At 38.2% G+C, this 14,149-nt stretch overlaps 1 protein-coding gene across 1 annotated transcript in view; it reads left to right on the top strand.

Annotated features, from left to right (window-relative positions):
* The window catches only part of NLRP14 (NLR family pyrin domain containing 14), a gene marked incomplete at both ends in the record, with an annotated part of 32,188 nt that extends 22,438 nt beyond the window's left edge, over nucleotides 1-9,750 (top strand). Inside the window, 2 exon segments of the mRNA XM_080816300.1 lie at nucleotides 8,282-8,452; nucleotides 9,615-9,750. Of these exon segments, the coding sequence (XP_080672426.1) occupies nucleotides 8,282-8,452; nucleotides 9,615-9,750 (307 nt within the window).
* Nucleotides 9,751-14,149: the final 4,399 nt, after the last annotated feature.

The raw sequence follows: 14,149 nt of genomic DNA, 5'->3' as shown, positions 1-14,149 counted from the left end.
CAGAAATGAGAATCTGAATTTCAAATATGTGGATCACTGTGTATTATGTGCTGTTAGTATTGAAGCCATATTTCACAATTCACTGTGTCCTCCTTAGTGCCCTGGACAGAGTATGTATTAGTATATATTAAGTAAATGGTACCTGCTTTAAGGTCTTCCATGTTCTATCATCCTTCAGATATTCCATTTCTCTTTGAATTTTTCTAATTAAAGTGGAGATTTGGGTGTACCTGGGTAGCTCAGTTGCTTAACAGCCTGACTCTTCATTTCGGCTCAGGTCATGATCTCAGGGTCTTGAGACCAAGCCCACATAAGGCTCCACTCAGGGTTTATGTGTGAGTCTGCTTAAGATTCTCTCTATCTCTCCCTCTTCCCCTCCCTCGCCCTCATCTCCCACCCCAGCTTGTGCTAGATCTCTTGCACGTGCACGCTTTCTCAAAAAAAAAAAAAAAAAAAAAAAAGATTTTGCTCATTGTTTTTAATCTGGAGAAATGCTATCTTTGCTGGGGTTTTTGTTTGTTTGTTTGGTTTTTAAGATTTTATTTATCTTAGAGGGAAAGCATGGGCAGGAGAGGGGCAGATGTGAGTGAGAGGGAGAAGTGGAGGAGAATCCCAAGCAGACTCCATGCATTGAGCCTAACACAGGGCTTGAGCTCACAACCCTAAGATCATGACCTGAGCTGAAATCAAGAGTTCGATACTTAACTGAGTCACATAGACACCCCACTATTTATGCTCTTAAGGAGCCTGTGGTCTAATAAAACCTTATCCTATGTTTTGAGTACTTTTTATGTTTAATCATATATTGTTTAGATGTTTTTTAAATCTTGAATGGATATTGTCTAGTACATTTTTACTTAAATATTGTGATTTATTGATCTCTGGGTCAAGAATTTTGCTCCATATGTGGGAAACCCAAATATTCTATGTCTCCCTGACTCTTACAAGAAAATGCTGCTTTACTTTACCTATGTGTCCAATGACTGTTTATATATTTTTATCTCAACAATGATGATACTATAACTTTTGGGTCTGGAATTTATTTTTATTTTTTTTTAAGATTTTATTTATTTATTTGACTGACAGAGACCACAAGTAGGCAGAAAGACAGGCAGAAAAAGAGGAGGAAGCAGGCTCCCTGCTGAGCAGAGAGCCTGATGCAGGGCTCGATCCCAGGGCCCTGGGATCATGACCTGAGCTGAAAGCAGAGGCTTTAACACACTGAGCCACCCAGGTGCCCCTGGATCTGGAATTTAATTTTATCCTGCTTATAAACCTAGTAAGCTAGCCTATCCATATTTCCTGGATACTGGCAGGAAACACAAAATCCCATCAGAGACTGAGGACTTTATTACTCCTCACATGGCAGCATAAGCACTAGTGTTTCTGCGTCCATTTCCTTTGTCACCCAAATCCCACTGGGTGGATGTGGACAGCATGGATAGACACTTGCACATGGTAGTGGGTTGCATCCTAGGAGAGAAACATGGAACTTGGACCTGCACATGGTAGTGGGTTGCATCCTAGGAGAGAAACATGGAACTTGGGAGACCCATCATTTTATAGCAGGCACTAAGCAAGCCTGCTCTTTGTCCTGGAGGGAGACATTACCTCATCCCTCCACGCTGCTCACAGCACACACACTCTAGAAATGACCCATATGAAGAGTTGTCAGGATCTTGCAAAAGACTCCCTGAAATATTCATCTCTCCTTTTTCTGCACAGTACAGTCTTGGTTAATTTTCACATGGATATGCCATTCCACTGGCCACTCTCATTAATCTGACCAACAGAAGCTGGGGCCAAATCTGATCAATTTGTCTCCTACACAGTTTGATTTGGGCCACTATCATTAGCACTCCAAGCATAGGATGAGGTCAAATTGCAGTGTTGATTTCAGCTATACCCTCAGCATCCTGGACTCAGCCAACTGAAAGAGACCCAGAGAGGACCAATTGGTCTTGTTACCTATTACAACTCATAAAAGGGGGTTTGGGTTGACCTGCTGATCTTGATATCATTGTAATAAGGGGGGGGGGCAAAAAAATTGGCCCAAACCAGTCCCATCCCCAAAAAAGAGAATTTAGTGGTCCATATCTTGACATAAAACAAACATATAACCTGAAGAAACACAGCTCACTCCAGTGTGGAATCTGTTCTTCTATTGATTTGGGTCACCATTACAGTGATTTGGTTATGTCAGGTAGGTAGGCAGTGTCACTAAGTAGTTACAGATGCCTTGTTAGCCATACATGGCATAACTCAGAGCTGTACTGGCATCAGGTGAAGCTTATGAATTTGTACCAGTCAGACTGAAACAAGGTTGTACTGATTATGTTTGTACCCCTGTGATAGGGGTCCAGGTCTGGGGGCTGCCATTGATGACATCAGACAGAGCAGAATAATTAGGACCTGCCATGTCCACTTGAGATTTTCCATTTTCATAGCACATGGACAAACTTGGCAGTGGGTCAGGTTGCCAGCTGAAGCCGCTACTTAAGCAGACCACATCATTTTGCCAGGCAGTAGTGTTGGGTCTAGAGAAGGAAAGGAAGTCATTAATTGTTCTTCCTACTCCCTGCACCTTCAGGTTCTGAGATATTCCTTCCCTGGGTATTGGTGTCACTGCTGTTCCCCACAGTCGTGAGATCAGTGTGTCCCATCCCATTGCCTATAACTTGGTTTTTCCAGTCATCCCCTAAAGATCTGCCCTATGTTCATCTGTTTTGTTTCTTAAATTCCACATGAGTGAAATCTTATGGTATTTGTCTGTCTTTGACTGACTTATTTCCCTTAGCATATTGCTCTCTAGCTCCATTCACATTGTTGCAAATGGCTAAATAATATTCTGTGGGGGGAGGGGTGTGTGTGTTTATGTATATATGTGTATCACATCTTCATTACCCATTCTTCAGTTGATGGACACTTGGGCTCTTTCCATAATTTCACTATTGTTGATAATGCTGCCATAAACACCGAGGCGCATATATATATCCCTTTGAATCAGTATTTTGGTGTCCTTCAAGTAAATACCTAGTAGTCCAATTGATGGATTGTGAGATTAAAAAAAAGAGAGAAAAAGGCAAATATAAAACAACCCTTAATGATAGAGAACAAACCACGGAATGATGGACGGAGGTGGGCTAGATGGGTGATGGGTATTAGGAAGGCACTTGTGATGAGAACTAGGTGTTGTAATGCAAGTGATGAATCACTAAATTCTACACCTGAAACAAATACTACACTGTATGTTAGCTGAAATTTAAATAAAAACTTTAAAAAATGTTTATACACAGAAAAAAATAAAGATCTGCTAAGTTCATATTTTAAATATTTTCACTATGAAATATAAAATATATACAAACAAGCAAATAAAACTGTTTAAAAAAAAATCATGTGCATAACTTCACCCAGGTCAGTAAACTGAATTTGACCAGGAAAGTAAATTCCCCTACTCCTCCCTTATAAATTGCTTCTTCCTTCCTCCCCAAGAAGTAAACATTATCCTGATGTTTGTGGCCATCATTTATTTATCCATACAGTGACTGCAAGAGTATATAGCCCTAAGCAATATATTGTTGAATTTTGCCAGGTTTTGCATTTTATATACAGGGAATTCTACTCTATATTCTTTTGTGTTACTTTTTTTTTTTTTTTTGCTCATTGTTATGAGTTTGTCATCCAGTTGTTTCATGTAGTTGTACTTAGTTCATTTTTATCACAGTAAAGTATTCCAGTGAATGACTGTACCACAAACTATGTAATAACCATTCTATTATAGGTGGACTTTTGTATTGTTTTTATTTATTTTTTGACCAGTGCTGTTGATGAATATTTCAGTAATGAATTCTGAGGCACATATGTATATATTTATCTAGGGTAAATAGGGATGGATTTATTACATAATGGGGAAAAGATCTTTAAATTTATCAGATATTATCAAAAAGACTGTACTAATCTGCCCCTGATGGTGTGTGATAGTTCCTGTTCTCTGTTCTTGCCATTTTGTCTGATTTTATTTTTAAAGTTTAGGGAATTAGGTATGTGTTTTAGCATCTTTGGTTTCAATATGTGTCTGGTTAGAGGTTTGATACTTTTTCAGATGCTTAAAAGCCATTTGTATTTCCTCTTTTGTCAAGTTCCTTTTCCACGTATTTTGTTCATTCTTCCATTTGGTGAGCCATTTTTGGCCTTACTGATTTGTAGGGTTGTTTTTTTTTTCCCTCCAGTATATTTTGGTTATGAGCCCTTGTCACTTACATATGTGACAATAACTTGGGCTTTTCTTTCCACATTATATGGTGTCTTTTATGGAAATGAAGAACTTAATTGTTAACATCAGATTATTCTTTTATTGTTAGTTTTTTTTGTAATTGTTCAGGACATTTTTCCCGACACTGGGAAATTCTGAATTTGGATTCAGGATTCAGAAGACCTTCTTCTATTTTCTAAATGTAAAAGGCAACTTATGAAGCATTTGAGATTTTAAAATATGGTTGGAGGTCAGTCCAGTTTAATATTTTTTCTATGTGGATACTCATCTTTTCTGGCAAAATTTAATGACTCTCTTTCTTTCCTCACTGTTTGGCAGGGCCACCTTTGTTATAAATTGGTGCATTGGTGCATGGGTCTGTTGCTGGGTTCTCCCTTCACATTTCCGAACAAAATTTTAAATATTGGCTTACCAAGTTACACACACGTGTACGTGAGCCTCCCCATGTATGTATGTATGTATGTATGTATGTATTATGCCTACACATAAGGTGGCATTTTGATTGGAATTGCACTGAACCTATCAATTATGATAGATCCTTGTTTACTTAGCTATATTAATAAAGCTTAGTAATTTTTCCTGTAGTGGCCCTCTATTTTGCTGTTTAACTTTATTTCTAAGTACTTGTTATATTGCAATAGTATTTGGAAAAGGGCATTTTTTTTAATGATTTAATTATTTGACAGCACAAACAGGAGGAGTGGCAGGCAGAGGCAGAGGGAGAAGCAGTCTCCCCACTGAGCAAGGAGCCCTATGAAGGGCTCCATCCCAGAACCCTGGGATTATGACCTAAGGCAAAGGCAGATGCTTAACCCACTGAGCCACCCAGGTGCCCCAGAAATGGGTATTTTTGTTATTTTTTTGTTTTATTTATTCCTTATAGATAGAAACACAGTTGGGGTTTTGTATATTAATTTCACATCCCGTAGTTTATCACATCCTGCAGTTGATTATAATTGCTTATTTGTATTTGTTGATCTTCTAGGTAGAGTCCTCTCTTTTGAGAATAACAGGGTTTGGGTTTTTTTTTTCCCCTTTTCTATTCTTTTCCTTTTTTCTTCTTACTGCCTTAGTATCTTGTAAGACATGTGATAGAATGTCTGGAGATACTGGGCTTCCCTGTGTTATTTTCAGTGTCAAAAGCAAAATTTGTCAAAAGCAAAATTTCAGTGCTTCTCTTTTATTAATTTAAGAAGGTTCCTATCTTTACTTTGCTAAGAATTTTTTATTTTCTTTCTAAATTATGAATACATGTTGAGATTTATGAAATGTGCCAATTGTGGTAAATCACATTGATTTTTATTAGATATATTAGATTGGGGGGGAGGCTCAAAACCAACTTGGTCATGGTATCTCATATACTTTGTGTACTTCATTTTGTTGATAGAGGACTATTTTAACATCTTTGTTTATAATGGAGATTAAGTTATAATTTTCTTATGCAGTTCCCATCAAATTTTGGTGTCCAGATTACAGTATTTTCAAAAAATGAGTTTGGGAGTGATCATTCTTTCTTTTTCCTAGGAGGGTTTGTGTAAGATTAGAATTATTTCTTCCTTGAACTTTGTAGAAATTTCTGGTGAAGCTATATGATCTGGAATTTCCTTTGTGTGGAGATTTGACTTGTGATTCAATTTTTAAAATAATCACACATTTATGTAAGTTTCCTCTTACTGAGTAATTCTTGGTAAAATTATTCCTATGATTTTATTCATTTCAGCTAAATTTTTAAATCTCTAGGCAAGTGTCTGATATTTTATTGTCTGCTCAACTTCTGATCATCTCCAGTGCTTTAGACATCTGCTGATATCTCTTTTCCTGGTATTGGCAGTTTCAGCTTTTTCTCATTTTACTTTTCAAAGAATACAACATTGATCTTCTCTATATTTTTTTTCCTTAATTATTTTATCCTGTTTCTCCTTTTGAGTTTATTTTACCATTTTTAAAAAATTTTTTACTTATGTATCAGAGAGAGTGCACGTGCATGCGTGTGCGCCCTGGAGAGCACAAGCAGGGGAAATGGCAGGCAGAGGAAGAAGCAGGCTCTCTGCTGAGCATGGAACCAGGTGTAGGACTTGATCTTAGGACCCCGGGACTGTGACCCTAGCCAAAGATGCTTCACCAACTGAGCCACCCAAGCATCCCTATTTTACTGTTCTTAAATTCTTGAGCTGGATGCTTAGTTCGTAAATATTTCCTCCTTTTCCAACACAAGGGTATGACTTTTCCTTCAAATCATTGCATTAACTCCATCCTGTAATTGATATTATATGTAGCATTTGTTATTTTTGAGTCTAAAATATTTAACTTCCCTCATGATTTTTTTTCTTCAATCCATTGGTTATTTTAAAGTGTATTCCTCAGGATGCCTGGGTGGCTCAGTTGGTTAAGCAGCTGCCTTTGGCTCAGGTCATGATCCCAGCGGCCTGGGATCGAGTCCCACATTGGGCTCCTTGCTCGGCAGGGAGCCTGCTTCTCCCTCTGCCTGCCACTCTGTCTGCTTGTGCTCTCTCTCTCCTCTCTCTCTCTCTCTGACAAATAAATAAATAAGTAAATCTTTAAAAAAAAAAAAAATTTAAAGTGTATTCCTCAATTTTCAAACACAAAAGGGGTTTCTTGTCATTTTTTTATATTTAATCTCTAGGATTGTGGTCTAAGAACATATTGTGCATGATTACAGTTCTTTAAAATTTATTACTTGCTTCACAACCCAGTATACAGTCCATTTTTAGACATGTACCATAATGCAGTTAATATGAAGAGTTGTTGGTTGCTGTATTGTATGAGTTAATTAAGATTTCTAATTCTGTTATTCAAATCATCTATATTTTTAGTGATTTTTTATAACTATAGAGTTGTCCTTCAGTTTGTCGTTCTGTTAGTTTTAGTTTTCTATATTTTGAGAACATTATAAGTGACTGCAAACTTAGAATGATTGTTTCCTGATGAATTCTTGAAATCTTTTATGTCTCATAGTGCTTTTTACCCTATGGTTTATTTTGTGTGATATTTATCTTGTGTCATAAATAGTGGGAGTGTTGCTCTACCACATTAATGCCAGTTCCATCTAGGCAGTAACTTAATTTTTTTTTTTAATACTCTGCACCTATATAGGCACTCAGTTGTTGAATGGCTCAGTAAACATAAGGTGAAAATTAAATTAAATTTAGTTGGTTAGGGACATCATCATGTATAGAAGTTTGAATTTAACATACTTCCTCAGTTCATGGTTTATGCAAGGATCCTCCAATGACTACTGGTTGGCTAGTTGGTTCATTTATCTCCTTTAAACTAGTCTCCTTCCCGTGTATAGGCAGCTGCTCTGCTGTGTTTGAAATATGCCATAGAATTGTGAGTATCTTTGCAAAAGATGTAATGTTTTTTGGTGTATTCATTTTTATTTGCATAAATGGTGTGGTGCTAAGAGACCTCATTATATACCCTGCTTTTGAAATATTCAATATCATATTTCAAAAGTCTACTTATATACCTATATATTTTTTAATTTTATTTATTTATTTGACAGAGGGAGAGCGATTACAAGTAGGCAGAGCAGCAGGCACAGAGAAGGGGAAGCAGGCTCCCCGCTGAGCAGAAAGGCTGATCAGGTCTTGATCCCAGGACCCTGAGATCGTGACCTGGGCGGAAGGCAGAGGCTTAACCCACTGAGCCACTCAGGCGCCCCAGTGTATCTATATTTTTAATGATGATAAAAGATTCAACTGTTTCAGCTTTTCTTAGTGTGCTTCCCTATTTATTCCCTGGACTATAATTATGAACTTGCAATTTATGATTTACGAAGGAATATATTCAGTCTATAAATATCTAGTAATAATGAGTATTATAAGTACTTAACAGTCTTTGAATCATTTGCCTAATTGTGCCCCCCCCCCTTTTTTTTTCTTTTTTAAGCTTCTGGAGTCATCCTACACTCCCAGCTCACAGACGTCTTATGTGCTTGCTGTCTGGAGTAAAATTAATTTTATCTTTAGTCTCTCTTCCCTTCAGGTTGGAATATTGTGGTTTGACCTCCCTGTGTTGTCAGGATCTCTCCTCTGTTCTTAGAAGCAACCAAAACCTGATAAAAATAAACCTGAGACAGAATACTTTAGGGCACGAAGGAGTGATGAAGTTATGTGAAGTCTTGAGGTCTCCTGAATGTAAACTGAGAGTTCTAGGGTAAGTCTTCACTGGCTTCTCAGGGCAAAAGTTTCTTGTAACCAGGGATTGGGGAAGCTACTTATTTATTGCAGGCCTAAGGATCAACCTGATCGTGGATCCCTATGTATTTTTGAGGCCCTTACTTGTTTTTCTCCTATAGGACATTGAATTTTGAGACACACTGTAGCAAAGTGGTAATAGCTGAGAACTCTAAAGCCAGACTACCTGAGTTTGAAATCTAGCTGGAACTTAAAAGATACTTGAACTTACACTAGTTTCCAATCTGTGTTTTGGTTTCCTTATCTATAAAAATGGGTGAAATAATAATATCTACCCATGGTTTATTGTGAGGATCGATCAGCCAAGTCAGTAAGGCAGTAGAGGTGTCTCCCTACTATCTGAAGGTAGAGTGTTCCTATGAAACCTTTCACAAGCCAAAATGGTGTAAATCAGATGCAGTTACCATTAATTTATACGGAAATTTTTTTGAGCATTCCTGGACCCCAAAAAATAACCTCTTCTAGGCTTTTCTGATACCTTAGGACGTATGCACAAAAGAAATTAATATGAAGCACAGATACCCACAGCCACAGTTCAAAGGTATGATGGCTTGGTGCTGAGGTGCACGTAGGTCCCAGGGAGGACTTGGAGGGGCTGCTCTTGCTGCTTGGGTTCCTGCTGCCTCTGTAATGGCTTGCTGCAGCCCAAATGCCAAAAGTTATTTTTGCTTTTTACCTGTGTGTGTGTGTTCAAAGCAAAAATCTTTGAACTTCCTTCAGTTATCAAAAACAGGTGCTAATGTAGCTCTCTCATAAAGGTGATGTGGTATAGCCACGACCTTTGGAAAAGCAGAGGTATGGTATCTGTATTTAGAACTGTGCATATAACACCTAACAGTGTTATATGTTAGCTATTGTCCTCATTAGAAGTACTGTTTTCCTTGAGTAGAAAAAGGCTCTTGGAGGATTCTCTTAAATTTTAATCTATTTCTATTTCTGCTCTATATTCCATTTTCCTTCACCTGCTATGTTCCCTTGGTACATCACTCACACTTTCCTTGCCCCATTCCCTATGTTTGTCTCTACATCAATAGTCTTTCTCTGAAAAACAAATTCTTCAGAGAAATTACAGGACTATGGAAAAACTGAGTACAAGAAGAGATATTCCCTTGTTTTCTCAGGGTGTGCAAAGAGGCGTTTGATGAGGAAGCCCAGAAACTTCTGGAAGCTGTGCAAGTTAGCAACCCACACCTTATCATTAAGCATGATTATATTGATCACAATGACGAAGATGGTTCCTGGTGGCACTGTACCTGATTTGAAGAACCTGATGTTCTTTTAAAAAGTGAAATAAAGGCCTCAGAGTGACAAGGCTTGGGGGCTCTTAGCTTTAGATGCTTTGTGCCCAGATGGTGTTTGATGTCTGTTATGTAGGTGAGTCATTTCTCTGTAAAGTATCTGTTCTACTTCACATGGGGTTTGAGAGGCTAAAATAAAATGAAAAACATAAGCTTTGTGAAAGGTATAACATGTTTTTAATTGGATGTAGAGCTTGAGAATTCAGATGTGAGAAGCCTAGAAATGAGACTGGAGCACCAGGCCAGGGTAGATTATGTTAGCGCATCTGGTTTCCTCTCTCTCCCTTGCCTCGATGGCTTCTTTCACAGCCTCACCATCTCTGGCATGTTTTACTGGCATGTTTTGTGTTCCTGGAACCACTGGGTCTAAATCACTTGGGTGTTTCTTAGAATCCAGATTCTTGAGCCCCACATCAGACTTACTGAATCAAAATACCTGGATGAAGGTCCTAGGAACTGGCATTTTAAATTATTTCCCAGGCAGCTTTTAGATACATTACTATTTGAGAATGGCTGGTTTCTCAATTGAAATGGGAGTCTACTTCCTCAGTGAACATTATCTGTAGCCTGTTGTGAAAATATAAGTAGATACAGGATTATTGGGATTAAACCTATTCCTCCATTTCACATTTGACAATCCCAAATGTGAAATCTGACACAGTAACATTTTCTGGAAAAGACTGTTTAAACCTTTTCAGAGCATCACTGAGGAAGGTAACTTTACTGTTTTCTTTTATAAGGCTATAAAACTTTAATAGTAGAAGATAGCACTACAAGGAAATTCACAGTCATATTATTTACGAATATATATGCATAAATATGAATATTTGAAAATTCCAAAATTGAATTTAACTATATCATGAATTAGGGGCACCTTGCTGGCTCAGCTGATACAGCATGTCACTCTTGATCTCCAGGTTGTGAGTCTGAACCCCATGATGGGTGTAGAGATAACTTAAATAAAACATCTTAAATATACACTGTAAATATATTGTGACTTAGAACAGAAGTAAAAAAAGACAAATATTAGGAATGTTATAATTTATGTTATCGATTGATGGAGAAAGGCTAAATAATCACTTCAGCATATGTTGATAAGGCATTTAACAAAATTGTTTGTTGGTCAGGTACTTATTTCAAAACATAAGGAATTTTTACCTTGTACTATGAACAGTATACTAGAACCACGGTCATCTAAATTTTGGAAACACACCTGGTGTCACTGCTATCAGATAATCCATGGGCCAGGATTGGGGAGTGAAATATTTACTGGAGGCAGATGGGGGCTGGGGCCGACCTTGTGCAAGTGCAGGGTTGGACACTGTCTTTAAAGTATTTGTAGCCATTTATGGATATTTGCATTAATGTTGACTTAAAAGATATTCCACTAAAATGTTTATCTTGATTCTTGAGTATTTCCCTATCTCCTTAAAGTTGTGCATCCCCCAAGTTACCCCCCCCCCCATCCTAAATCCAGCCCTGGAGAATAAAGGGTTTGCAATTTCAAATAGTGTAGTTACAGGGTCAAAAAGGATAGTCAAAGATTCAAATAGGGTGATCAAAATAAACTTTGGCCCACATCTTCCTTATCCATTCGTCCATTGAAAGGCATCTTAGTGGTCCATATACACTATGGAGTATTATGCCTCCATCAAGGATGGAGGACGAATACCCAACTTTTGTAGCAACATGGACGGGACTGGAAGAGATTATGCTGAGTGAAATAAGTCAAGCAGAGAAAGTCAATTATCATATGGGTTCACTTATTTGTGGAGCATAACAAGTAACATGGAGGTCATGGGGAGATGGAGAGGAGAAGGGAGTTGAGGGAAATTGGAAGGGGAGGTGAACCATGAGAGACTATGGACTCTGAAAAACAATCTGAGGGTTTTGAAGGGGCAGGGGGGTGGGAGGTTGGGGGAACCAGGTTGTGGGTATTAGGGAGGGCACGGATTGCATGGAGCATTGGGTGTAGTGCAAAAACAATGAATACTGTTACGCTGAAAAGAAATAAAAAATTAAAAAAATAAACTTGGCTTTGTTGGATTTTTTTTTATTCTTTACATTTTCTTTTTTAAGTAAGTTTATTTCATAAATTCTTATTTGTTATTCTTATTTGAATTTGTTCTGACAGTGTGCTAACTCCTTAAGTTAGATTCTTACTGATTTCTAGCCTTTTTATTATAAGTATTAAAGTATAAATTTCCCTTAATTTATATTTTAGCTGAATTCCTATGCTTGAATACGGAGTTATTTTCAATAGCCTTCATGTCCAAATGTTTTCTTACAGTGGGATTTTTTTTTCTGTGATCCATATGTCAAATAGAAGTATTTGTAATTTCCAGACTTAAGGGTTTTTAAAGTTACTTTGTTGGGGTGCCTGGGTGGCTCAGTTAAGTGTCTGCTTTCTGCTCAGGTCATGATCCTGGGGTCCTGGGGTTCTGGGATCTAGCCAGGCATCATAATGGGCTCCCTGCTCGGCAGGAGGCCTGCTTCTCCTTCCCCTCTCCCTTTGGGATTATCTTTTAATCATACAGAACATTTGCACTGCTAGCTCACAAGAATTATTTACATTGCTATCAGTTTTCTACAAAATAATCTCTATACCCTTAGTTGTGAATCTCCTGATCAAATAGCAAATCAAGAGTCAAAGAACTGCTAAATTTTTTAATATGCCTCAGTTTATCTTTTTAAGATCTTATTTGAGGGGTAAATTAATTTGAACTATGTAGCATCAAACAAAGTGGCTGGAAGGGCTCCACCCAAACACAGGAGGAAGTCTTTTAATAAAGATGTGAAAGCAAAAAAATTATTTGAATGGCAATAGCTTAAGCATTATAAGCTTTCTTTGGAAAAGGCCAGTTGGCTATTTGTGACTGGCTGTCCTTAGGTTTCGATTTAACCTTGAGACATTTACAGGTTTATGTTTTGATTTGCTTGGATATCATCATGAGCACGTTATGAAGGCGCACACAGGAGTCTTTCCACAGTCTTAAAGTTAACATAATTATAAAGCAGGTTCAGGATTCCAAACTCTGACATTTCACCATGTGATTAACAGGCTTCTTATAAGGCACACAAAGTAATGCACAAGACAAGTCCTACGACAAACTAAATAGAACAGGGGGTAGGAGGTTAACAAACCAAATGTGAAATCATCACATTGTTAAGTCCTTGGCCCCATGTAAGTGGGCTCTCCCGACTCACTGCTTATTATGTTCAAGGGGTGAAGGATCCCTGTTCTTTGCAGAGATCAATCAGGCAGTCTTCTGCAGCCGCTGCCTTTGAGAAGTAGTCAGGCATAAAGCGGTCAGTGCTTGGAGAGTCTTAACAGTTTGTTGCAAAAATCCTACTTTGTTAAAGGTATTTAGTCAGTCTTGGGCCCCCACTGTTTCCGTGGGTTATAAGTTGAGTGTGTCATCAGCTGGTGCTGATGTTTCTGTCAGTTAAAAGTTGACTGTGTCATCAGCTGGTGCTGGTCTTGGTGGTATCTGGTCTCAGCTGAAATGCCCTAGGTGCTTGTGTCACTGCTTAACACAGGCCACTGCTGAATACGAGTGATGGCATCTTGCTTGCTATAGTAGTCTGCTATGATATCAGAAGCATTATGATTTTCATACTTGAGTTACCTTTAACATGGAGGCTAAAAGATATTTGTCTCACTAACACCTCTGAATCTTGGTCTAGGAGCTAATGAACTTTAGGGAGGGAGGTGTAGAAAAAGGACAAGTCTTCACCCAACCATGCTACTGTTGTTTATAATATTTCAGTCTTCAAGCTTCCTGTCTCACAGCTCTAGAAATTTCCTAAGAAAACCTTTGGAATTTTCTAAGCGGGAAGATCAATGGGCTTATCTTTTGTCATACTATTTGGTCTTCTGTTCTCAGTTCCTGAAATTGCCTCAGAGCTATAAAGGTGAAATGGGTGTCTTGTTATTCATAACAAGTCTCTTCCAATAACAAGTTTATGTTAATGAGGTGACCTTTGGAAATCCCCTGAGGATGAGGGGCAGGCTGCCTGGGGAGCCAACCTTGATTTGAAGGTTAGAGTTTTCAGTCACAGCACCTGATGGGGGCGGGTGTTGGTGGGGTAGGGGGGAGTGTTGTAGGTTGAATCCCCAATAGCCAGCGATTTAATCAATCATGCCTATGTAATGGAGCCTCCATAAAAACCCAAGAGTGTTTGTAGAACTTCCAGGATGGTGAACCAGAACATATGAACCCACTAGTCCCCAAACTCCATGGGACAGAAGCTCCTACTTTTAGGCACCTTGCCCTACATATCTCTTCATCTGGCTATTCATATACTACTTCTGTTGTATTGTAATAATCCAGTAATAGTGATGTCGAGAACAAAGG

This window comes from Martes martes (genome assembly GCF_963455335.1).
Source record: "Martes martes genome assembly, chromosome: 10".
NCBI classification, from domain to species: domain Eukaryota; kingdom Metazoa; phylum Chordata; class Mammalia; order Carnivora; family Mustelidae; genus Martes; species Martes martes.
This window is presented reverse-complemented; position numbering and strand designations above follow the sequence as displayed.